Genomic DNA, 25,252 nt, shown 5'->3' with positions numbered 1-25,252 from the left:
GACACCACAATGAAAAATTAAGACAGCAGCAATAAACTGTTTTAAAAGTATGCCAGACCAATTAGCTTAAGTCATTTTGTTAAAAGGAGGAATGAGAAATATTGATATTTTTTTATGACTTACTATCAAAAAAAGCAATTGTTTGTTAAATTGTGTGTAAATTGATCTTATATATTATTGCCAAACTTAGTAGTGTTAGTAGTGCCCTTTTGAGTGTGTTTGACATGGAACCCTTGGCAATCATTGCAACCAAAGTAATGGTGAGAAAGAGTCACAGCATTTATTTTATAAGAAAACATGAACGAAAGTGTATGCAAATATCTAACTTAAGAAAACTTCAAATTATGTAATGTTAAATCATATTAAAACATATATCAAGTTTTACAATTTTACTTTCACTTAAAAATTGCATTGCAGCAACATCTCCTTATTTTTGATCTATGGCATTTATTTCTGTTTTATAAACTCTTTTATTTATTATATAGTTATAAAATTTTCATTAGTCGACATGCCAGCCTGGCAGAGTGGTTAGCTGGCAGAGCTTCTGAACAAAAATCCTACATAACAACTTTTTTAAACTCTTTTTAAATTTTTTTAAATTACAAATTAAAACACTTTTGAAGTTTTATAAATATTATATACATAACATATGTAAAGATATTATTAACAATAACATTTTTAAAAAGCTAAAAATTCTAAAAGCATCAAAACACCTGGAGAAATTTGTTGCATATGCGTCATATTTGAGATACTTATGTTAAAAACTTAAAAAAAATTGAGATACTTATGTTAAAAATGGCACCGATGACAGCGCATTAAACCTCTGATTAATCAAATCTATGCATGTAATTATAAAATAAACCATTTTATAAACTATTATACCCACTGCAATTAATCAACACATTTCAAGCGGGTTCTCTAAATAAGCTTTATTGCATAGGAATAAAGTTGCGCATATATATAAACAGTATATATAAATATGTTATATTCTAATGTAAAAAATCCACTTATACAACATTTTATACAGGATCATGTGTAATATAAAAAAACTTTTCTAATAATTACGTCTTCTAATAATTAAGTCTTTTTTGCTCAACCTGTTTTGTTTTGAATTTTTTTATTTATGTTATCATATTTAAAAAAACTGACAAGATTGAAAAAACACAAAACAGATTGCCTCTCCAAGTAGAAAATTTGAAACTTCCCCTCTCTTGATAATTTCTGATTGCTAAAATTACGTTATCTTCTTCTTAGATCATTAAATATGATAGACAAGGCTTTTTTGTAAATCTTTGAAGCCAAAATTTTTTTGCGTATGTGACGACATTTTATTTCTAGTTAGTTTTTTTGCAAAAAACTAAATAGAAATAAAATTTTGTTTAAAATTTTAAGGAAAATTCCTTTTATTAAAAATATATAGAATATATTTATATGGGATATATTATAATATATCACATATAATGGGATATATTCTAATAAAAACAAAATATAGTAATTACTTTTAATTATTTATAACTATTGTAATAAATACAAACTCTTATCGGTGAAATGATATATCTGTACCAGTTTTATATCTTTTTGTGCAATTGTATGCAAGATAATTAAAACTAATTAAAAAAGATAAAAGCAAACTTGAAGTATAAAAGTTTTTTTGCCACAGACTGACGTCACTGTGCAAAATATTTTTGGCTTAACTTTTAGATTAGCATTTTATAACTAAGGCCACGTCTATAGTTTTTAATGGTCAAAGATCTTCTTGGTTCTGCCATTTGTATAGCGTTACATACAAACGTCTGTAAGTGTAAATGTCTTTAGCATATGTTGAGTTTGCAGGCAGTATATGGAACAATCGTGTATAAATCTATAAAATGAAAAAACTTCAAACTTTATTTTAATTTTTATTTTTAATAGTTGCAACAAAAACTAAGCAATTAAAAATAATTAAACAAATATTTCACTTTTTTTCTCTCATTACAGTTCCTGGCCACAATATGTTCACCTACAATTTTTGTGTATTTTTACAAGGGTTTTTTAAAAGTATAATAAAGTTACAACTGTAATATTAGTTATATTTTACTGATAAAACATGCTTTCTTAATAATAAAATATTATTTTATAGCTAGCTGACTGGACCCGTAAAAAAATAGGTCTTTGTAAGTGAAAAAATAGGTCTTTGTAAAATGAAAAAACTTCAAACTTTATTTTAACAATTAGAAATCTTTTTTGCTATATATATATATATATATATATTTTTTTTTTTTTTTGCTATAAATATATAAGCAAGATTGAAAAAATTTCAAAATTTATCATGTTAAAGGAAGGTCTTAACCCCCCCCCCCCATGACACTAATAACAGCGCACTTAACCACTGAGCTATCAATGATATGCATTTAGGAGAAAAACCTAATTATTATTCTTTTATAAGCTCTTGATATGTGGAAAAGGGTGCATGTCAATTTTTTCGCTTTTAAAGCAATTTTTCAGAATCAATTAATTTACATAAAAAGTATTAAAGTAAATAATAAAAATGTATAGAAATGATCGATGTGGAATTGATAAGTATAGAAATGGTAGATTTGGTAAAGCTAGGATATATATAAGGAAAAAGTATAGAAATGGTTGATGTGGAAAAGACTTACAAAGACCTATTTTTTTACGGGTCCAGTCAGCTAGCTATAAAATAATATTTTATTATTAAGAAAGCATGTTTTATCAGTAAAATATAACTAATATTACAGTTGTAACTTTATTATACTTTTAAAAAACCCTTGTAAAAATACACAAAAATTGTAGGTGAACATATTGTGGCCAGGAACTGTAATGAGAGAAAAAAAGTGAAATATTTGTTTAATTAATTTTAATTGCTTAGTTTTTGTTGCAACTATTAAAAATAAAATTTAAATTATTAAAAATAAAATTTTATTATTTTAATAAATGTTTATAAATTACTAATGCAACTTTTTAAATTTTTTTACTTAAACTTTAATTGGTGGGCCTATCACCAATACTTCCCGGATCTAAATGTGTTGCCAGTCCAGCGCTGATAATGGATATAGGATGATGATGGATATAAGACAATGATGGATATAAAATAATGGATTTAAGATGATAAAATTTGAGGAATATGAAGCTTTTAAAATTTTTTATGGCAATTTTTTTATGGTTTATGTTATACATGTGAAGTATTATTGAATCCATCAACTATTTAGTATTTTAATATGTGTTGATTTTTTCAGAAAACTAATATTTTGCTGCATACTGTTACAGTATTTTACATTGTTCACTTTTATTAACATTTCTAAAGAGTAATGTTTCAGTAAAACGTCAGTAGTAAAACGTCAGATTAAAAGGATTATGCAGTCTTTGTAATTTCATTGTGGAAAGCTTTGTAATTCTATTGTGAAAAGCTTTGTAATTCAATTGTGAAAAGCTTTGTAATTCTATTATGAAAAGCTTTGTAATTCTATTGTGAAAAGCTTTGTAATTCTATTGTAAAAAGTTGTAGAAAATGTTACTTGGTTTATGAATTTATTAGATCTTAACTATAAAATTTCAAAAATATGTTTTAACCAGTTATTTTAGGTCCAGCGCTGTAAAGTGTGGACACAATGAATAAGCTAGATGTTACAAGAACATATATACTTGTGATTTTTTTAAATGACAATGTTTTTTGTTATGAAATATGATTTTGGTAAATAAACTAGAATTAAAAAAAATTATTTACATAACATTACTTTATTTATTTTAATAGGCCTTTTTTTTTTCAAAATGAGTTACGTTGTAAATTTGTGAGTAAAAATCACTAATATTAAAATAATTATTAAATTTAATTTCAAACAAAAATTTTTTTTTTGAAAATGTTTGATATGTTAACTTTGTGAGAATTTTACATTTTTCTTAAGTAATTACTAATGCAAAAAATTGAGAAAAAAGAATGAGAACTTACCAAATGAAAAATACCTGATTGTTTTCCATCATTACTGACTGGAAAAAAACATAATTCATCCTTATCAAGATTTGTTATAAAATTTATATCATTTAACTTGTTTATTGTTTGGAAAAGTTCTTTATCTTCAACTTGAGAAACATAATTCTCAATGAGTTGAGTGGGTGTACGATAAATACTATATAATAAAGTATCATCTCTATAGCGAAAATAATATTTAGCATACAAAATTAAAGTTAAAATATCACTGGCATGAAGTTCTTTTTCACTTTTTCCAGAGTAGGTAGAAAGAAGTTTATTATTTACAAAAAGAAACAAATGTGTAACATTTCCATCATGATTGGCTCTCAGGCAAACTTCAGAAAGCAAATCACTTGATGATTTCCTTATATACTGATTAACATTAAGCATTTCAACTGATTCAACAAGAAATGTATGCTCTTGTTGACATAAAATCTTCCAGGTTTTGAGTATTCCATCCCAAAATTTCCATGTCTTTTCCATCATATCAGCATTTGATGGTTTAAGTTGTTCAGATATACAAGGGCCATAAAATGCATTTAAAAGATAAGTAAATGTGGAAATCTTCCTCTGTAATAACAACTCACTTTCTTCCCCATCACCACATATAGCAATAATAAACAAACCAGTAACCTAAACAAATATTTAAGTATAAGATAATTATACAAAATATATATTTACGTTGAATGATGTAATAGCATATAATAAGAAAATACTTATAAAAATAACACGATATTTTTAAATCTTGACATGTTTTGTAATTTTATATTACATTTTTTAAAGATTATTTTTAGAATAAAAAACTCTGGAATAAATAACAAAAATCAGAAGACTTTACAGAGAAATATTAACAGACAAAAAATATACATAATAAACCAATAAAATAATTACAAAATGATTCAATAAATAACCAATCAATATAATCAAAATAAAATAAACTGTCATTCAATTAAATAGATAGGTATATGTCATAATGGAAAGTTTGTTTATTAAGTGATGGATTTTCTCATTTAATGTGAACTGCTTTTTTTACTTTTATGTTTAATTTATGTTAGTTGAAATTGAATTACAATTAGACAAGTTTTAAAAATTAAAGATATGACTAAATTTTTTTAGCTGCTCTTCCTCCACACCGATTTTCTATAAAATTTATGAGGATGATATAATCGCTATTTTAAATTCAGAGTTTGAAGCTCAGGAGTTTTTTAAACATCTTAATAAACAACATGAAAACTTAAATTTTACAATGGAAAAAAAGCAAGATAATCAAATTGCATTTTTAGATGTTTGTGTCAATAAGTCTGTTTGGCTTTCCACATTAGTTTATCACAATAAAACATATACAGATCTTTTACAAAAATTTTCTAGTTTTGTTCCCTATTGTTATATAATTAGTCTCATATGCAGAGATGTAGTCAAGCAGTAAAGGCCAAGACCAAGACATTTGGGCTCAAGACCAAGAAAAAAACTTAATGCTTTAAGACCAAGACATCAAAAAATCAAACCAAGACCAAGATCAAGACTTTAAAAGTTTTTACAAGATGAGGGATCAAGACTTTGAAAGTTTTTACAAGATGAGGGATCAAGACTTAGGTTCTAAGAAGTCCAACACAATAAAACTCATGCTCACACATGATAGGGGTAAAAAACTTAAAAGATTTTTTTTCTAAATTCTCCTAACATAAAAATTTTAGTTCGAACCTTGTCAAACCAACATGACAAACTCTCATTGAGAGCAGTGATCTACGGTTTGTTATTAATAACTAGTCCATTCATTGAGTTGATACTTTTCGTAAAGTTTTCAAAAATAATGAAGACAGAACAAGTTATCTGATATTGGTTGAGTTTGTTAAATAGTATCAAACCTGGCAAATGAAATTAAATGTAAAAAAAATGTAAATTTATGCATGTTAACTCTGGAATAATGAAATACAATTACTTATTTGATAAAATCAAGAAAGACAACACAGTCAATAGAGAAGTGGCTAATTCTGAAAGGGATCTTGAAATTTAAACCCCAAAGAATGCAGAATATGCTTAACAGTACAACATAGCAGCAAACAAAGCAAAATATTCTTTTTAAAATTTATACTGCACAACACAACTAATATCCCTAAAGCTTAAAAAAAATGATGAGGTAAACTACTCTTGAGGACAAACAAAAAAAAAGGCTATCTTATACAACAGTATATTGCTTCTCAAAAAATAAAATTAATCAACTAGCATGCACACCCTTACAGCATAGCATCCAGAGATAAACATCGAATTTCAAAACAAAATTATCACGAACTGCAAAGTTAGAAATAATAAAAATAATAAAAGTATTATGCAACATCTTTTTTATTTAATAACCTTTTTACTGTATTTGCAATTTGACAAAACAACAATACTGTAATCTTTTAATGCCTAATAAATAAAAAATAAAAAACTTATAATTAAGTCAAATAAAAATTGATTATTACAATAATTCAATCATAAACTATTTTATATTATGTGTTTAAAATTGCCAACCGCAAAATAAAACTTTTTAGCATGGAAGCACACTGCTCTATTGTAAAAAGCTAAAGAGCAGGAGGAATTTAGTTTTATAGCTTCTGATAAATTTTTTATTGCTAATCTGTATGCTTTAATACGGAACTTTAAACATCCTCTAAAATATGAAAAATGAAACATGCGTGTTTGAATATATATATTTGTATATATATACATATATATATGTATATATATATATGCATTTATATATATATATGTATATATATATATATATATATATATATATGTATATATATATATATATATATATATATATATATATGTATATATATATATATATATATATATATATATATATATATATATATATATATATATATATATATATATATATATATTGATAATAAACTGGTAACTGGTTCAATCTGTTGACCAGATTCACATACCTTCTTTATATATTAGGCTGGCATAAATGTATTTATAATACATTGTTTCCAGTTTAGAATGTTGAATGCTAGATCTTCTTAACTGATTGCATGGGTTTTGCTTGTGTCTCTGTTTTTATGGTTCTGAGGCCAACTGGTAGTTAGGTTTTCTGAAATCTGCTGTAGCTTTCAGAGAGACCGATTCCATCAATAGCTGTTCTCTTAATCAATCACTAATATTCATGGTCTTTGAAATAAATTTTCTTCTGTTGAGTCTTATCTTTTGCAAAGTTCACCAGAAATTAAAATTCTCCTAACATAAAAAATTTCAGTTTAGAACTTTGTCAAACCAATGTGACGAACTCTCATTAAAAGCGGGAAGTTGCGGCAATCTATGGCTTGTTAAAAATAACTAATCCATTTATTGAGTTGATATTTTTTGTAAGAATCAAGAAAGTAAAGGACAGTAGAGGTCCGAGACCAAGACCAATACTCTAGGCTTTCAAGACCAAGACTAAGACCAAGACTTTAGGCTTCAAGACCAATACCAACACTAAGACAGTTAAATATGAGTCTAGAGGTGCCCTACATCTCTGCTTATATGTTGTTTGATTAGTGGAACATGTAAAATCAACAACACATGGCTTGGATTTGATAAGGACATAAAAAATCTATAAATTGTTTTAAAAATAACTAATATCCACCAAAAATAATTGACACTAAAATTAAATTATTTTTCGATAAAAAGTTAAATCCATCTGTTATAAATAGTATTGATAATTCTAACATAACATTTTTTAAAAAGCTTGACCACGGCTTTTTAGATAATTAAAAAAGCGCTAAAAAAAGCGACTTTGTTAATTATCTATTTTTTTTTTTTTTTTAAAAAAGGTTAGAAAATTATAAACAGGCTAAACTATATAAAAAAGAAAGAAATTTTAACAAAAGAGAAATTAAAAAAAAATTAACACCTATAGCTCTAAAAAAAAATCAGCTAATATAAATCTGAAAAATTAAACTCTAATAGAAAATTATTTTTAATTATCTTTTGTAATTATGTTGAGGTTGAATAACTCGGAGCATAGGTTTGACGTGTTTCTAGCTGATTTTTCTTTTTATATTAGGAGAATAACAAATATATATATATATATATATATATATATTTTTTATTGTCTAAATAAAAATATTGATATGACTATTTTTTTTTCATTTGCATATTTTCATATATCAATATAAAAAGAATACATAAACAAATAAAAAAATAATAATATAAATAATTTTAATTAAAAAATTAAAAAAAAAACTATAAGATTTTTAAAAATCCTCCTAATATTAGGAGAATTTTACTTAAAGGTTATGTATTATAATAAAGTTATAACCTTTTCAAAGCAACGCGACTACAAAACTTTGATCTTTTCAAATGCTTTTATAATAGGTGCTTTTATAATAGGTGAACTCTTTTAAATGAAAAAATTTTTTACATTTAATTATCATTTTAATAAAAAACTAAATTTAATTAATTTATCAAAAAGTATTTAAAAAAAAAGTTGATTGAAACACCTTCGCTGTTGTCATTGTATATAAAATTAAGAATACAAATTGTTTAAAAAAAATTACATTTATCATTAAAAAAATATTTTGAAATAAATAAAAGTTTTTTTTAATATTCTATGATATTTATTTAATGGAATTTTAAAACATTATTTGAAAGCGTTTAGCTTAGCGTAAACAAACTTTATTAGAAAGTTTACATAGTATAACAAAAATATAACTTTGTTATGTTTTTAACTATTAAATTTATGGATTCATCAAAAAGTTTATTAAAACAATTGTTTTCGTCTTTGTTGACAACAACGAAAACGTGCCGCAGCTGTTGTTGACAAAAAGACATCAATTTATGCATATTCTTGAAGATCACTATATTTTTCAAGCGATTAATTTTCCATCATTCTGCAACTCAAGCAGCAAATATAAAATTTTTTTAGACTTAATACTTGCCGAAAAATCTAATCGCTTATACAATATCGAGCCTCAATCTCCACTTTGCAATACCTCCGACCAATACCACCTCTCTATTGAATGGCATCTAGCTACTACCAAAACAATAAAAAGACCTCTTTTTGTGCAGTCAAACTTGAACCATAAACTAGCAGACTTCAAAAATCTGAATCTTGGTATAAAAAAAAGTTGATTGGGATGCTTTGTTTATTTCTAAGAATGTATTTTTTTTTTTTAACCCATTTATTTAACCATAAAATCAAAAATTACAAATTTAATTATAATTTACAAAGTTAGGTTCAGTGTCACTCATATAGTTAAAAACTAGTCAATGGAATGATACCTTAATAAAATAAACAAAATAAAAAAATATTAAAACAAGAAAATAATAAAGAAAGTAAACTACCTTAATACAAGTAATAAAAAATTAAGTAATAGGAACAATAGTATTAAATAAGTTGGAATTAGAACTAAAATATAAAGGAGTAATGCTAAGAAAAACGAAAAAAAAGAGAGAATGAACGGATGAGATAAGATGAGTGAGAAAAAAATGTAAGAGAAAACAAAAAATTTGATCACATAAGTTCAGAAGAATAGAGTGGGAGAAAAATATTTTTTCCAGAAAAATATAAAAAAGCAAAATAAAGGCAAACTTAAATTTAAAAAAATGTATACATACACTACTACATACAATGTTAAAACCTATATTACGCATTACATAGATTAGTTTCTTAGATTCTTTCCATAAAATATTGTGGTAGAAAATTTTGGTGGTAAAAAAATTTTTAGTTCTTTTTTATTATTTTCCATTTTCAAAGACTTTTTTCTTTCAACGCTGTTTTTATTTGTTTCGGGTTTTTTTTCTTGTTTTTTATTTTTTATTTAAATCCTTTATTCTTGTTTATTTACTTATTTTGTAAACTTTCATTACCAAAATGTTTTTTATTTATTTTTTCTTCATTTTTCTTTTTACCTTTCACTATTAAACAAACACTTCCTCCACATGTTACTACAAAGATTACGTGGCTAATTATTGTATATAAATATCCTCAAAAACATTTGGAAACAAAATAACCTATATAGAAACAAAATAAATATAACCATTTTGGATGTTTTAGGTAAAAGAACCTATTTTTGAGATAAAAATGAACACGAAAAAAATGAATAAAAAAGAGCTGATAACAAACAAAAATATTTTACACTTTTTAAAATTATTATTATTTATTATTTTATTTTATTATTTAAACTATTATTATTAAAATTACATCACAATGTTACAAAATCTTTCTCATTGAGTATAATCATTTGTGCCAGAAATGGATACCTCATAATAAGAAATTATTGCGTAAAATTTAACCACTCTGAATGAATGATTAGCTGCGTAACCTTATTGCAAAAAAAAACATTTATGGATTTTTGTCCTGCAAACCAGATCTCGTATTATACCGTTCTTGATAAATATAAGCAAGTTCGCAATCTGTTTAAAAAGTGAACAAAATAATGCTTAAGAAACTATGAAAATACTAAAGTTCATAAGAATTTCAAGAAACTGCTATTTAGCTATGTAAACTTGAAGCAAAAAATAAAAAAGCAAATCAACGCAGGATTTAAACAATGCTTTTTTTTGTTGTTTTTTTTTGTTAATGAAGATCTTGTTTTTCAATTGCTGGAATTTAAGAATAAAACCACCAGTTTAGTTTCAGAGGCCAAGGTTTATTTAGATCCTAAGCTTGACCTATATAAAGCTCCAGCTGTAGACAGTGTGCACCCATGGGTTCTTAGAATGTGCCAGTACAATAGCATACCTTCTGACAAAATATTTCAAAGTTCACTCCAAGAAGGTTTCATCCCCAATGCTTGGAAAATTGTTAATGCCACGCCCTCGCACAAAACCAGAAGTCATTTAAATCCTAAAAAAACTACCATCCAGTTTCACTCACGTCTGTACCGTGCAAAGTCTTGGAAAAATCATCGGAGACACAATTTTAAATCATTTATACAACGACCCAAGTGGTCTTATGCAGAACAACAACACGGATTTGTTAGGAATAAATTCTGTGTTACCGAACTTTTGGAGTCCATGGATATTATTTCTTCATCCTTGGCATATAATCAATGTGTTGATTTAATTTTTCTTGACTTTGCCAAGTCTTTTGACACTGTGCCGCAACTAAAAGCACTTGGGATTTCTGGAAAACTGTTTAGCTGGATTGGTGACTTTCTTGCTAATCGAAAGCAGAGAGTTGTTCTTACTGAGTGTGAATCCAGCTGGGCAGACATAACTAGTGGTGTACCTCAGGGCAGAGTTTTGGGTCCACTTTTGTTCATCATTTATATAAACTATTTACTGTCAGTTATTAATTACTTCACTTGTAAGTTGTATGTGGATGACTGCAAAATTATTGCTCCAATTAAAGATGCTTCAGATTCAGACAAGCTACAGCTTGATTTAAATGCTATCACTGAATGGTCTGAAAAATAGTACATGAAGCTGAACTACAAAAAATGTAAAGTGATGAATATGGGTAAAAACAACCTCCAAAATAATTACATGTTTAATGCTGCAACTTCAACTATCATAAACATTTTGAAATATGAAAACAAGCATGATCTCTGCATTATGAATACGTTGAATGGCAAGTGGGATACACACGCTTCTAAAATTGCATCAAAACCTAATAACATCTTAGGATGGATGAAAAATTCATTCATCAACAGAGACAAAAAACTATGGAAGAAATTATACACAATTTATATCAGACTGCATTTAGAATTTGTGACTCCATTGTGTAATAATTATTCAAAATTAGCAGTAAAACGCATTGAACATATTTAAAAAAGAGCTGCAAAAGTACCTCAGTCTAAAAAAATCTGCTATGAAGATCGCTTGCATCTCCTTAATTTAGACACTTTAACAACGTTTTGATTGCATTTAACATTTTAAAATTGAAAATAAAATTAACTGGCATGTTAAACCATTGACAGCAGAACCTAAGTACGGTCATCATAACGCTTACGTCGAGAAATAACAAATAATTGTGAAATATGCCATAAATTTTTCACTAACAGAGTAGCAAATCCTTGGAACAATCTTCCAAATAATGTTGTTTTACAAACTTCGGTAAATCTTTTTAGAACCCTTTACAATAGGTTTTAAGATTTTAAAAACTTAATTATTACATAAAATGTACAATGCAATTACCTACTTACACTATGACTAGCAGGGCTTATATTCATGCTCTGCTCCAGGAGTTATCTCCTTGCAGTAAATATATACTAATACTAATACTAATTTAAAGCTAAAATAGACTTAATCCAGTATATTTAAATTTCTTGTTTTGTCTGTTAAAGATTTAACATAGCATTAAATCTCAACAGTATTTAATATATTATTATTATTATTATTTATCTAGCAGGCTTGGTCAGGAAGCAGGTACAATCACACTCTATATCTGACCACACATATAATATTTAGTTGCAACAACATGGCCCCGGCTTTTTAGATGCTTTTAAAACATTTTAAAAAGCGCAAAAAAAACTTGACGGGAGACAACTTTTAAAAAAATTAACTAAAAAGATAAATGAATTCTTAAAGAATAAAAAAAACTCAACTAAAACAAAATAAATTACATTTAGAATAAATTATTTCTAAACTTCTCTCTTATATAACTTTTTTTTGATAAAATTAAGAGATATTTTTATAAAAAGTAACAACTTACTATTAATGACCGTTTAGTAAAGAAACCAACGTTCTTCAATTTATCAAAGCATATAATATAATTATTTATTTAAGTATTTATGTTTTATTTCAACAAGATTCTAATAAAACTAAGGGTGGTTGAATTATATAATAAATAAAAAAGTAAATATTTTTTTATAACCATTTCATGCTTTGCATAGTTTGTAATATATAATATAAGTTAAAAATATTTAAAACAATTCTCCTTAAGTAAGATAATCACAAGAAATAATTAAATTGTTGCGTTACTATAAAAACATTATAACAACCTTTTATTTTAGCAGTGTCTTTATAATGTTGAAAAAAAATCCACAATGCAACAGACCCCTGAAATAGCAGTCTATAATGACCAGTTTACAAACTGCACACTATGTGTGCAATTAATAACTTTATATTTTACCTAAATCCATCAGTTTATTTAACTATAACATATATTATAAATTAATATATAAAAAGCATATTACATTTTAAGTAAATTTTGATTATATTTTGTCTTTTGCAAACTAGAAGCACATTTTTATTGCATCAAATTATCATTAATCAAACTTAAATGGTTAAACTAAAAAGGTAAAATATATTTTACTTCACAAAACTGCTGCACTATGGTTTTTGAGACCCAATTTTTTGGCAAAAACCCAATTTTTTTAAGTTCTAAAAAAGTTTTTTATTTTGGTACCTTAAAGTAAACCCACCAAAGTGATAATAAATGTGGTCTATTTTTAAATTATTTGCCTAGTTTGTTTTTAATATGCACTCAAATTGTGGATATTTTTAATCTCAGCTTAGTTTGCAGTGAGCGTAAAGTGAGCTGTCAGTTTAATAAAGCATAACTTTTGAAATAAATAACATTTTTGATTGCTGTAAAGAAAATTATTTTTATACAGGTATATACTTTTTTTAAATATTTAATTAAATTAAAATACTGCATTATTATATTGATTATATAAAAGAAATAAGTGTGTGTATAGAATTTTTTCTTCCTTGACATTTTTCAAAACTTTGATTTGACTTTTAAAAAAAGTCAAATCAAAGTTTTGAAAAATGTATTTCCTAAAAATATTTTTACACGATTAAATTTTGGTAATGTCTCTGTATTTCCTAAAAATATTTTTACACGATTAAATTTTGGTAATGTTCAGGAATATATTCCAATTTTCAAAACTTGCCCCTAGTTGCCCCAATTAAAAATATATCTGTTTTTTTGCAGTGATGTTCCTTTTCAAATACGAGGATTTATTTAATGAATGCCTGGAAAAGGAAGATATAAATGAGAAAAAGTCAAATGTTTTTGAGCATGTCATTCAAATAATTGGAAGTGATGAAACAGTAGTTATTAGCAATGATATTCAAAAGAAAATGTAGTTTGTGCAATTCTTTTAAACAAAAATGGTCAGATTGCCAAAGAACAATATGCCGATTTAAAAGTAAAAATTCACATTGATTAAAAAGAGAAATTACATTTACTGATGATGCAATTCCATCAACATCTTCAAGTCAATCAATTCCATCAACATCTTCTGGACAACCAAGGTTATCATATACCGAAAAATCGGATCGGGCCAAGAGATTGGAAGCATCAGAGTTATGCCGGGATAACTCGCATGAAACATCTCTTATATTACAAGCAGCAAGTATGGCTGCAAATCAGCAAAAGAAACATGATTTAGCATTAATTCGAAAAGAATTGAACACAAGCCCATCTCAGCCAACTAAAATTAAAAAAACTATATTTTCACCCAATAAAGAAGCAGTACGTTATACAGCCGAAGAAGTATTAGAATTAATTTTGGATTCTAATTTAAGTAAACAACAGTATCAAAACATTAGACAAGAAGCTGTTATCAAAAATTGTAAAATGTATCCAGATTACAAAGAGATCTGGAAATATAAATCAGCATGTAGACCAAATGGTATATCAATTTCCAATATCATTGCACAAGTACCATTAAAGAATTTGTTAGAGCATACAGTGAAACGTATTGTACAACTACAATAAGAAGTGATTTTTCAGCACATGGAATCCATTAATACTAACGAAATTATAGCCAATATGATATTTAGTTATGGTTTTGATGGCAGTTCTGGTCATTCTGCCTATAAACAAAAATTTGATACAGCTGGTTGTCATTCTGATTCAAATTTATTTGTGATAACTGTTGTACCACTTCGTTTGAACTCAGAAACTAATAACATCTTATGGAACAATCGCACTCCTCAATCTGTGCGGTTTTCTAGACCTTTAAAAGTGGAATACATAAAGGAATCCACAGAACACATTTTAAAAGAAAAACAAGATATTGACGGGTAAATAAATAAGCTAGAGCCAATAACAATTTATTTCTCTAATAAAAAAATTCAAATCAGCTTTACTTTATTTATGACGCTAATTGATGGCAAAATTTTAAATATATTAACTGGAACAAAATCAAACCAAGCTTGTCCGATATGTGGAGCTACTCCCAATGATTTTGTTAAAGTGCAGGAATTCAAAACCGCAGAATTATTTAAGCCTAAACCTAATACTTTACAGTATGGCATTAGTCCACTGCATGCTTGGATACAATTTTTTGAATGCATCGTCCATATATCATACAGATATGATTTATGTAAATGGCAAATTCGAGGTACTAGTAAAAAGAAAATTCTTTTATGTAGAAAAAAAGAAATACAACAACGGTTCTTTAAAAATGTACACCTTCACGTGGATAAACCAAAAGTTGGTGGTTTTGGAAGTACTAACGACGGCAATTCTGCACACCGAGCATTTGAAAATGTTAAAAAATTTTCCGAAATAACTAACGTGGATAAAGAATTAATAAAAAAATTTAAAACTATTCTTATATGCATTTCTTCCCAGTATCAAATTAATTTAGATAAATTTGAAAAATATTGTTTTGATACGGCAAAACATTATATGTCAAAATATCCTTGGTATCCGATGCCTGCAAATGTACATAAAGTTTTAATACATGGCAGACAAGTCTTAATTTCCGTAAACTATTTAGATTTAATGACATTGGATAATGAAATATAGTTAAAATTTAACTGATTTTTTGAATATGAATTCATCTAATGATAATTTTTACAACAGGTATAAATAAAATATATCTATATATTAAATATATATATATATATATATATATATATATATATATATATATATATATATATATATATATATATATATATATATATATATATTTAATCATATAAAATTAAGTTCTGAAATATTTTGACTTACATTTAAAGAATAAAAAATTAATCTATATTATTATTTGTATAATTATTTATTATACTTTTTATTAAAACTTACTTAACTTTTTATAATTTAAAAAATAAAATTAAAAATTTTGTTTTTATAATCGATCAATAAAAGTCGCTTCCCGACCAAGCCTGCTTTAGCAATGTTCTTGTTTATATTTATAAGTTTTATTTTGTGCAAAAATAACAGTTTATTTATTTATTTAATAATAACTGTGTACATGTACAATGACAATGTACGGAGCCTAGGTAATCTAGGCTTTAACAGCCAATTTATGTTAAAAATAAGTCCAACTTTGATTTAAATTGATATAGTGTTTTAGAATCTACAATGTTTTGATCTAAATTATTCCAGCTGTTAATGACACGGTTTGTTAAGAAATAGTACCTCTTTGGATTTTTAATTAATTGTCTATGAAACCTCATGTTGTGACCTCTCGTATTTAAAGTTATTAAATCTGGTGGGTATTCCAATGTTAAGTTATCTATTTTTTTTACTATTTTGAAAAGTTGGATTAAGTCATTACATTTGCGTCTTTTTTCAAGAGTCGTTAATTTAAAGTAGGTTAGTCTACTTTCATAGTTTTTCCCTTGAAGACATTTTGTACGTGTTGCTTTACGTTGTATCGATTCAATTTTTTTTTATCTTGTTCTAAGTAAGGACACCACACTGAATTTGCGTAGTCTAGATGCGGTCTTACAAGAGAGGTGTACAATAATTTAGATGCGTTTATGTCTAAGTTTTAAAATGAATGTTTTATAATTCCTAACATTTTATTAGCTTTACCAGACGCATAATTAACTTGACTGGACCATTTTAAGTCGTTTGAAATTATAATTCCTAAATCTTTTTCAGTTTTTGTTTCTGGTAATTCAACTCTATTTAGCACTGAATCATACATTGTGTATATATGCCTAGTATTTTTGCTACCTATATGCATGCGTTTACATTTGCTGACATTAAATTTTAATAGCCATAATTGTGACCATGTCATAAATTTTTTTAGATCTGTTTGAGTCTTATCTATATCAGAAGATGATCTAATTATGTTAATTAGTTTAATATCATCAGCATACATTTTACAGTTCGTTGATAACTCATTCGGTAAGTCGTTTATATAAACAATAAACATAAACGGACCCAAGACAGACCCTTGCGGTACTCCACTTGTAACTGGAGACCAATTTGAAAATCCGCCGTTGCAGACGACACGTTGCACTCTGTTACTTACGAAATTTTTGCACCATCTAACTGCTTTTTTGTTAAATCCATAATTTTTTAGTTTAAGACACAATCTGTTGTGAGGCACGGAATCGAAAGCTTTTTTCATATCTAGGAAAATGATATCTACTGGTAAATTATCTTCCATTGCTTGAGTTATTAGATCCATAAATTCTATAAGGTTTGTACAACAGTTTTTTTTTTTAGAAAATCCATGTTGTTCCTTAGTCAAGAGATTGTTATTTTCTAAGTGCGACATAAATGTAGCTTTTAAGATACGTTCCATTACTTTACTTATAACTGAAGTAAGTGATACTGGTCGATAACTTGATGGTTCCGATTTATCTACACTTTTAAATAATGGTGTTATATTAGCATTTAACCACATCTATTGAATTATTCTAGTGTCATACGATTTATTAAAAATAAGTGATAAAGGAAGTGAGAACGCATCTGCGCAACACTTTAAAGGAAATGGGTGAACTCCATCTACTCCTGTACATTTATTTGGATTTAGTGACTTCAGGATTATATAAACTTTGTCCGGTAAAAATGTAGGGTCATCACAAATAATGTTTGTCCTATTTTTAAAGAATGGCATATTGTCACTAATTTCATTGGTGAAAACGGAGCTAAAATAGTTATTTAAGGAATGCGCTATTGATAAAGAACTTGTTTCAAGTTTGCCGTTTACATTTAATGCGTTAATTCCTTCCTTAACTTTTGATTTTTTGTTTATATATGCATAAATTGCTTTTGGGTTATTTTTGACGTTTAAGGCGATGGTTGTTTTATATAATTTAATTTGGTTCTTACTTTCTTTTTTTACTTTATTTCTAATTGATTTGTATTCTAATACATTTCCTTTGTTTAAAAAACGATTATGTAAACATTTTCTCCAGAGGTTTCTTTTCTTTCTAATTAACTTTTTTAAGTAAGAGTTCATCCAAGGCGCTTTTGTTTTAACAACTCTCTTTGCAATTGTTGGAATGAAATATATAAGACCTTTATTGTAAATATCGACAAATTTGTTGTATGAAACATTAGCATCTAAATTTTTGAATTCAAGATGCCAGTCGTAGCTATTTAGCATATCGGAAAAGCCATCATAATTGCCGTATTTGTACAGAGTTATATTTTTTTTTACTGTTTTCGTTTTTTTTTAATTATTTCTAAAGCAATACAAAAACCGTGACCGTGACTAAGACTAAGTGCACCCAAATTATCAAAATGATTCAAATCAACTATTCTTTTGTTTGACTCTGTTAATATTAGGTCAAGAACATTATTTGATTTAAATTCATTAATTTGAAAAGTTGGTTTAATTACGTTTTGTGTTATAAAACAATCATTTAAACATTTTAAGAACTCTTTAGCAGAAATATCTGAATTATTAATAAGTTTGCCAATGTTTTCTTTATTCCATTTAATCGAAAAGTAGTTAAAATCTCCACATACCAATAGGCCGGAATACTTACTTTTTATCAATAGATTGTAACTTCGTTTAATTGAATTTATTATTTTCAGATTAGATTCATAGTCAATTGTGCCTGGTCTATAAATGCATCCGCAAAGTATCTTTTCATTGCCAATATGCAGTGATGTCCAAACTTGCTCTAAGTCGTCATCATTTAACATTTTATCAGAAACTGTAACAGATTTAATATTTTCTTTGATTTATATGCATACTCCCCCTTCGTGTTTACCTACTCGATCTTTGCAAAATATATTATAACCGGGAACATTACTTAATGACTTTTCATTAAACCATGTTTCACTAATAAAAAGTATCTGTGAGTAAGATGTGACTATTTCAGCAATAAATTCATTGTATTTACAATTTAATGATGTAGCATTTGTATACCAACATGATAAAAAATTTTCTGTTACGTCGTTATTATTAATTGTTAGATTTTTTGTATTTTCAGATAATATGTTCATTGACTCAATTGATTTTGACACGTAATTTATTTTTTTAATTATTTCATTGATGGTTTTTTTGTTCTTGTCCGTTGATTTATGATATTCGATTTTGTTAATCTTATAGTTTTTTGGTAATTGCTATACAGTGATTTTCACTACTCGATCATATCTGATTCTGAAATAATAATTATTTTCATTTCTTTGTTTTCTTTCAGTGTTCATTCGGTGACATTCTTCTTTTAAGAGTTTTGCTTTATGTCTTTCTGCTTCTGTAAGATCAGGATTTATGAATACTTTCGAGAACAAGTCATCGTCTTTTAATACTTTTGAAGACTTTAAAACTTTATTTCTTTCATGTTTATCTTTTAAGACAACGATAAAAGGTGGTTGATTTTCGTTCCTTGTTTTTAACTTGATAATGTGTTCTATATTAACATTTGTATCAATTTTGTTAAAAATAGTTATCACATTTTTTTTATCCTTGTCAAATGCATTATCTTTATTTTTATTCGTAGATGCTGCTAAACCAAAAATAATTACATTCTTTTGATTCTTTGGCTACTGCATTAATCAGGTTGAGTTGATTTATTGATTTTCTCTTCTGTTTACCTTTTACAACATCAGTCCAAAGTTCTTCGTTACCTTTTTCATAATTACAATTTTTATCTTCTAACTTTTTTATTAATTCTTTTATTTTTTGGTTTTTTTCAGTTAACTGGTCGTCTTTGATTGGTTTTTCTAAAGCTGATACTCTTTTTTCTAGAGCCTCAAAGTCAGCTTTTAATACTATAATATTAAAAATTTATAAATTTTTTCTCCTCAAAAACACGTCTTATCGCGTTAGAAGTGGAAGTTGGAAGTTTAGAAAAAATATTAAATAATAGTTATATCAGCTTTATATGATTAACAGATCGTGCAATATAAAAAAAATGAAAACAGAAATATCCTTATAATCTAGAAAAAATTTTGATTGAAAAAAGTTATATAAATTCCTTGTGAAGATATTATAAAACTGCATTAAAAATGTTTATAAAGCATATGTTTAACTTTTTTGTCATAAAGCCAAAGTAAAAAATAAAGTGAAAGCGCAATGGTAAAATAAAAAAAAGTGGAATAGAAATTTCTTTATAATTTAGAAAGAATTTTGATTAAATATGTTATTTAAATTTAAAAAATTAGATTTTTGCACTCAATTTTTCTTCCTCTTTTTCTATTTTTACAAAAAAATAAATTTCTTGTCAACAATATTCATAAAGAGTTCATTTAACTTTTTTGCCTTAAGGCAAGTGAAAAAACAACGGTATATATTTTTGTATAAATGGTACTCAGAAACTTAAATGTTTGTCACAAAAAAAAGTGCTGATAAAAGTTATTAATTTTTCGTGTTTTTTTTTGCAGTAAGTAATATTTTTTGTTTGTAATATTTTTTATTTTTGTTTAACTTTTTAAAAGTAAAAAATCTTTATTATTTGCAAAGCCGCAATAAAAATAATGATAAAAAAATTAACAAATTTTAATTCATTTATACAAATGTAAAGAAAAGAAAGAAATTATGTTAATAAAAAAATTATGAAAATAAAAAATCTATTTTTTAAATTTATTAAATAAATAAATTTAATAAATAGATTTATAAAAATCTATTTATTAAATTTATTTATTTAACATTAAAAAATAAAATAATCGAAACAAAATAAACATTCAAAAATTTTAAGACAAGTTTAAGATTTAAGACAATTTTAGTTGAAAAATTCAATTAACAAAAACAATGTAGAAATGTTATTATGTAAATATATTATGGAAAGTTTTTTTTCTTCTAATATTAAATAATTAAATTCAACATTACATCTTATTTTAATATTTAATATAAAATAATTTCTTTATTTTCTCAACATTTATGAAAATGAATTAAATTGTGTTAAACTTTTTTATTATTATTATTTCTTTAATTTGTAATTGTGACTTTGCAACTAATAATGATCTTTTATTTATAAAATAATTGTCATTCAAAAAAATCTAAAGCTAATAAATTATTCAACTTGCCTCTTTGTGTTCTGTTACATAACAAAATAACAAATTTGATAAATTAATACAATCAGGGCCCTGGAAAAAAAATGTTCGAGATGAGTCCTATTTGGGTTCCCTTCCTTATTGTGCTTTTCTATACAACCTTTCAAAAAATCCTAAGGAATAAGATTAACTTTATTAAAACATGGGGATTTTCCTTGGCAAAAATCAGATCTCAGTGCTAAAAAAATATGTTTTGCAATGTCAGACTTTATATTTCCTATTGCATAATTCAAGTACAACAAAAAATGTTGTTATTATAAATAAAGCTGTAAAAAAATAGAACTCTAATATTTATAGGCTCTAATCTCTTGAGGACCCTGGTACATAACACCAACTGTACTGAGTGCTACATCATATTAAATAATAACCTTAAAAACAGACACTGTCAACATTGAATGATAAACCTGTTGAATGTTAAGACATATCAAAAGCTTTCCATAAAGCCATAATGAGAATTTTGTAGGTTTAGTAACTGTGGTAGCATATGGTTAAAAAGTATAATGATGAAGTTATTAGAAACATGATTTTTGTTATTCTTAACCTTTTAACCAGGAAGTCTTTTTGTCTTTTCAGTTTTCAGACAATCCAAACCACTTCTTTTGGCTTTTTGATTCATGTCTTGTCTCTACCTTGCTTTAGTTTTAGGAACCCTGTTCAGTTTATCATCATTATTGTTTATGTAGTTTTTCCTAAATGTCACTTGTTAAATGATTACCTTATAATTTTATTTGTATCACTTTTGATGCAAAATTGACAAAAAATGAAAGTAAAATATTAAATATTTGTTTATCTAATGCACCACATAAATTCATGTGCGGTTATTAAATATTTTAATATAAACATTTATATTTCTAATAATATACTCTAGAATATAAGCTTTAATATATGTAAATATAAGTAAAACTAATTTGAGCTAAGGTATTTCTTACTTGTTTCATCACAAACAAAAGTCCATTTTCACAAGTTATTCTACGATATCCACTATCAAATTGTTTCATGTAGTTATTAGACGTAACTAAAGGACTGTAAAGTTGTTGTGCAAAGCTATTTATATCATATACTTCATCAAGCTTACTTTTCAAAAACGTGTTATAAAGGTGTTCTCTGAAACCTTCATCAGTCCATAAGTATAATAAATCCGGAAAACCACTGAAAACAGCAAGGGACTTCATTGGATAATTGAATTTTAATTGATTTTAAATTAAAACTATCTACTTCAACCTAAATCTTTCTCTACTTTCACTATTTTATTTATTTCAATTAAACGGAGCACGTGACTTAATTACGCAATCAAGAGTAAAAGATAAGCAGTGATACACCTCTAACATAGATAATTTATCTATAAAAGAACAAAAAGCATGCAAAATGATGTAAAGATCTTTATGTATATAAGGGTGCTTTTTTAACAGTTTGTTGTTGGTGCCCTAGAAGACCTAAAGATCTAAGTCTAAAGACCTAAAGGTCTTCTAGGTCGCAAAGCAGAGCGGCAGAACATTTATCTAGGAAGTTCACACCTCCTTTATTTCCGATGACGTGAAATATGCCTAGAACTTTATTCGAACACTGGATATCAATTATAAATTTATTGTTATACCTCCAAGAAGGTATTCACAGAAATCGAAAAACTTACACACACACTTGCAGGCGTTTCTTTGACATGTCCAGCGCAGGCAACCGCTGCAGGGCCAGGGTTTTTGGAGAGGCCAGCCAACAAGAAATTATTATTTTTTAATTAACTTAAAAAAAAAACTTTTTTATAAGTTATAATAATTAAAATAAAAAAGCAGAATATTCTATTTTTATATTTTGAATCTATTTTTTCTTGAATGAAAAAACAAAATATAAAAACATAACAATAAACTTTTTTGTATGCATGTCAAAGAAATAAAATACGTATACTGCATTGTTTATGTAGTATAATTATTTAAGTAAGATTTTTTAAAAAATGGAATTAGCTGGAAACATCGTTCATGATTTTCATCCGACTCACAATTATAAAAGGTTCAACAAATTGAACAAAATGCTTCAAGCTGTTGAATTTGAAGTGGCGAATGAACTGTATATTCTCTGTCTTTTTTCGGGCAGAAGGTTATATCAAGTTTTAAAAAATTTGAAAAAGAAGCTATGATATTAGTGGGCACTCACGAGTACTCTGTTGACTCGAAACAAACAAAAAAAAAACGCGCAAACGCCAACAAGACAAAATGGTGTTTATTGAGGAATCAGACTTCACTGGGAGAGGACTTTTAGCTGAATTTAAAAGGCAAAAGCAAGTTTAAGTTCTACTTCTGTGTAGTTTTAAATTCCGTCTTTTAATTTTGGATTTTGTTGCAATCATATTGCGCGCCCGAAAGTTTTATAAACTGCCTAAGCGATACAAGCATTTATTTTCCAAATTTCTGCATTTCAACTTTTTGGTTACCACTTCGATTAAAATTGGTACCGGTGAAACCAGAAAACTAAACCACCTGGATTTATTTTTGGTTATTCAATAATAAAACTTAAATCAACATTCTCTAATGTCAATGTTGTTTTAAGAATGTTTCTATATACTGCTTTTAAAAATTATACCAAATTATACAACTTCAATGAAAAACCGCAAGAGCGTACAGGTGTTTCTGTCCACTACTAGACCAATCACAATTCTTCACCTTTTTTAAATTTGAAAAAGAATTGTATAAATACTTAAAAGATATAATTTGTTTGATTGATTTACTAAAGTAAATTTAGTTTATTTTTAATATAGTAAATTTAACTTATTTTTACCATAACAAATTTAATTTACTTGATTGTTTTACTATAGTAAATCAATGAAATAAATTATTTAATTATACAGTTCTTTTCTAACTTTAAAAAAGATGCAGAATTGCTATTGATCTAGTAGTGGACATAAACACCTGTACCCCATAGTAGTGGACAGAAACACCTGTATGCTCTAGCCGTTTTTCATTGAAGTTGTATAGTATATATACTTTAATGTACAAAGTCGATAGAAAAGTCATAAATTTTTTGTAATTGTTTTTTGATTTTTTATATAACTATTACATAGTAGACCCACAAGCCGCAGCTGTTAAAAAGTGGTGCCTTCCGATGTACATGCTACACCTTCAATTCATGTTAACCTATTAAAATTGAAACATCCGACGCCGAAACTAATGATGCTAAAAGTGCTTGTTCAAGGTTTAAGCAGGTAAAAGAATCATCATTGTGTTTACGAGGAAGTCTATAAATACACCCAAGCAAAATGTTCTTTTCACTTAATTTTACAGTACAGCTTACTTGTTCAACAGCTTTACAGTTTAATTGGTGCATATTAACTTCAAACGATTTTATTTTGTCATTTACATAGATTGCAACACCACCTCTGCAACCTTCCCTGTTACTGCAGTATAGTTTATAGCCATGCAAGTGTATTGAACTGTTTATATTAGCCCAAGTTTCATTTATAAACAACATTATATTTAAAAGTTTGTGTTGTGGCTTCAAGCAGAAAATTTTTTTGCTCAGTGATCAAGCATTTGTGTAGTAACAGTATAATTGATTTAAATTGATTTCCTGGCTTATAAAAGTAGTCTATGGCTGTTTGGACAGTTTTGGGCTGATGTAGATGGTTTTGTAGTATAGTTGATGTTATTGCGTATTGATTAGTTTTGAGTGTGCAATATGGGGTTTTTGCTATTCAGCAAATGGATGTATTGAACGGCCGTTGATTTCAAGGGTCTTAGATACATCGATGTAGCGGACCCTGTCACTGTGGATGACAAATCGAAATGGGTTATCAAGATTACCATGTTTTTCAAGATTGCTGTTTGCCGTTTTCCTTTCAAAGTTAAGCTTATTAAACTCAGCTTGTTCCGCAATTGTTGAATCAGGTCTAAAAAAAACATTATTGTGTTCAGTTTTGAAAAGATTGGATGCTGCTGCTAATACCATATTTTTTGATTCTACACTTTCAAGTTCCACAATAATTGAGTTTCGGCTGTTTCTGACATTAGAGTCGTTTGTTACATCGTTGGTTGAACTGAATTTGGGCTTTATTCTACGAGTCCATACAATTTTGGCGTTAAACATGATATTATTACTTTCACTTTTTCAGTAATTATGGACTCGTTGGCAACTCGTTGGTCTGAGGTATCTGAAGGGAACATGCCAACAAA

The 25,252-nt window shown here is 26.7% G+C and overlaps 1 protein-coding gene across 1 annotated transcript in view; it reads right to left on the bottom strand.

The window, feature by feature from the left end:
• Nucleotides 1-22,399, bottom strand: part of LOC101234482 (BLOC-3 complex member HPS1) — a 68,164-nt gene extending 45,765 nt beyond the window's left edge. Inside the window, exons 1-2 of the mRNA XM_065792972.1 lie at nt 22,025-22,399; nt 3,961-4,600 (exon numbers count right to left, since the gene is read on the bottom strand). Of these exons, the coding sequence (XP_065649044.1) occupies nt 3,961-4,600; nt 22,025-22,267 (883 nt within the window). The 5' untranslated portion in view covers nt 22,268-22,399. The remainder of the gene's footprint in view (nt 1-3,960; nt 4,601-22,024) is intronic.
• Nucleotides 22,400-25,252: the final 2,853 nt, after the last annotated feature.

The sequence above is a fragment of the Hydra vulgaris genome, chromosome 03, assembly GCF_038396675.1.
Source record: "Hydra vulgaris chromosome 03, alternate assembly HydraT2T_AEP".
Lineage (NCBI taxonomy): Eukaryota > Metazoa > Cnidaria > Hydrozoa > Anthoathecata > Hydridae > Hydra > Hydra vulgaris.
Note: the sequence above shows the minus strand (reverse complement) of the source record. Positions and strands in the feature narration are given on the sequence as shown.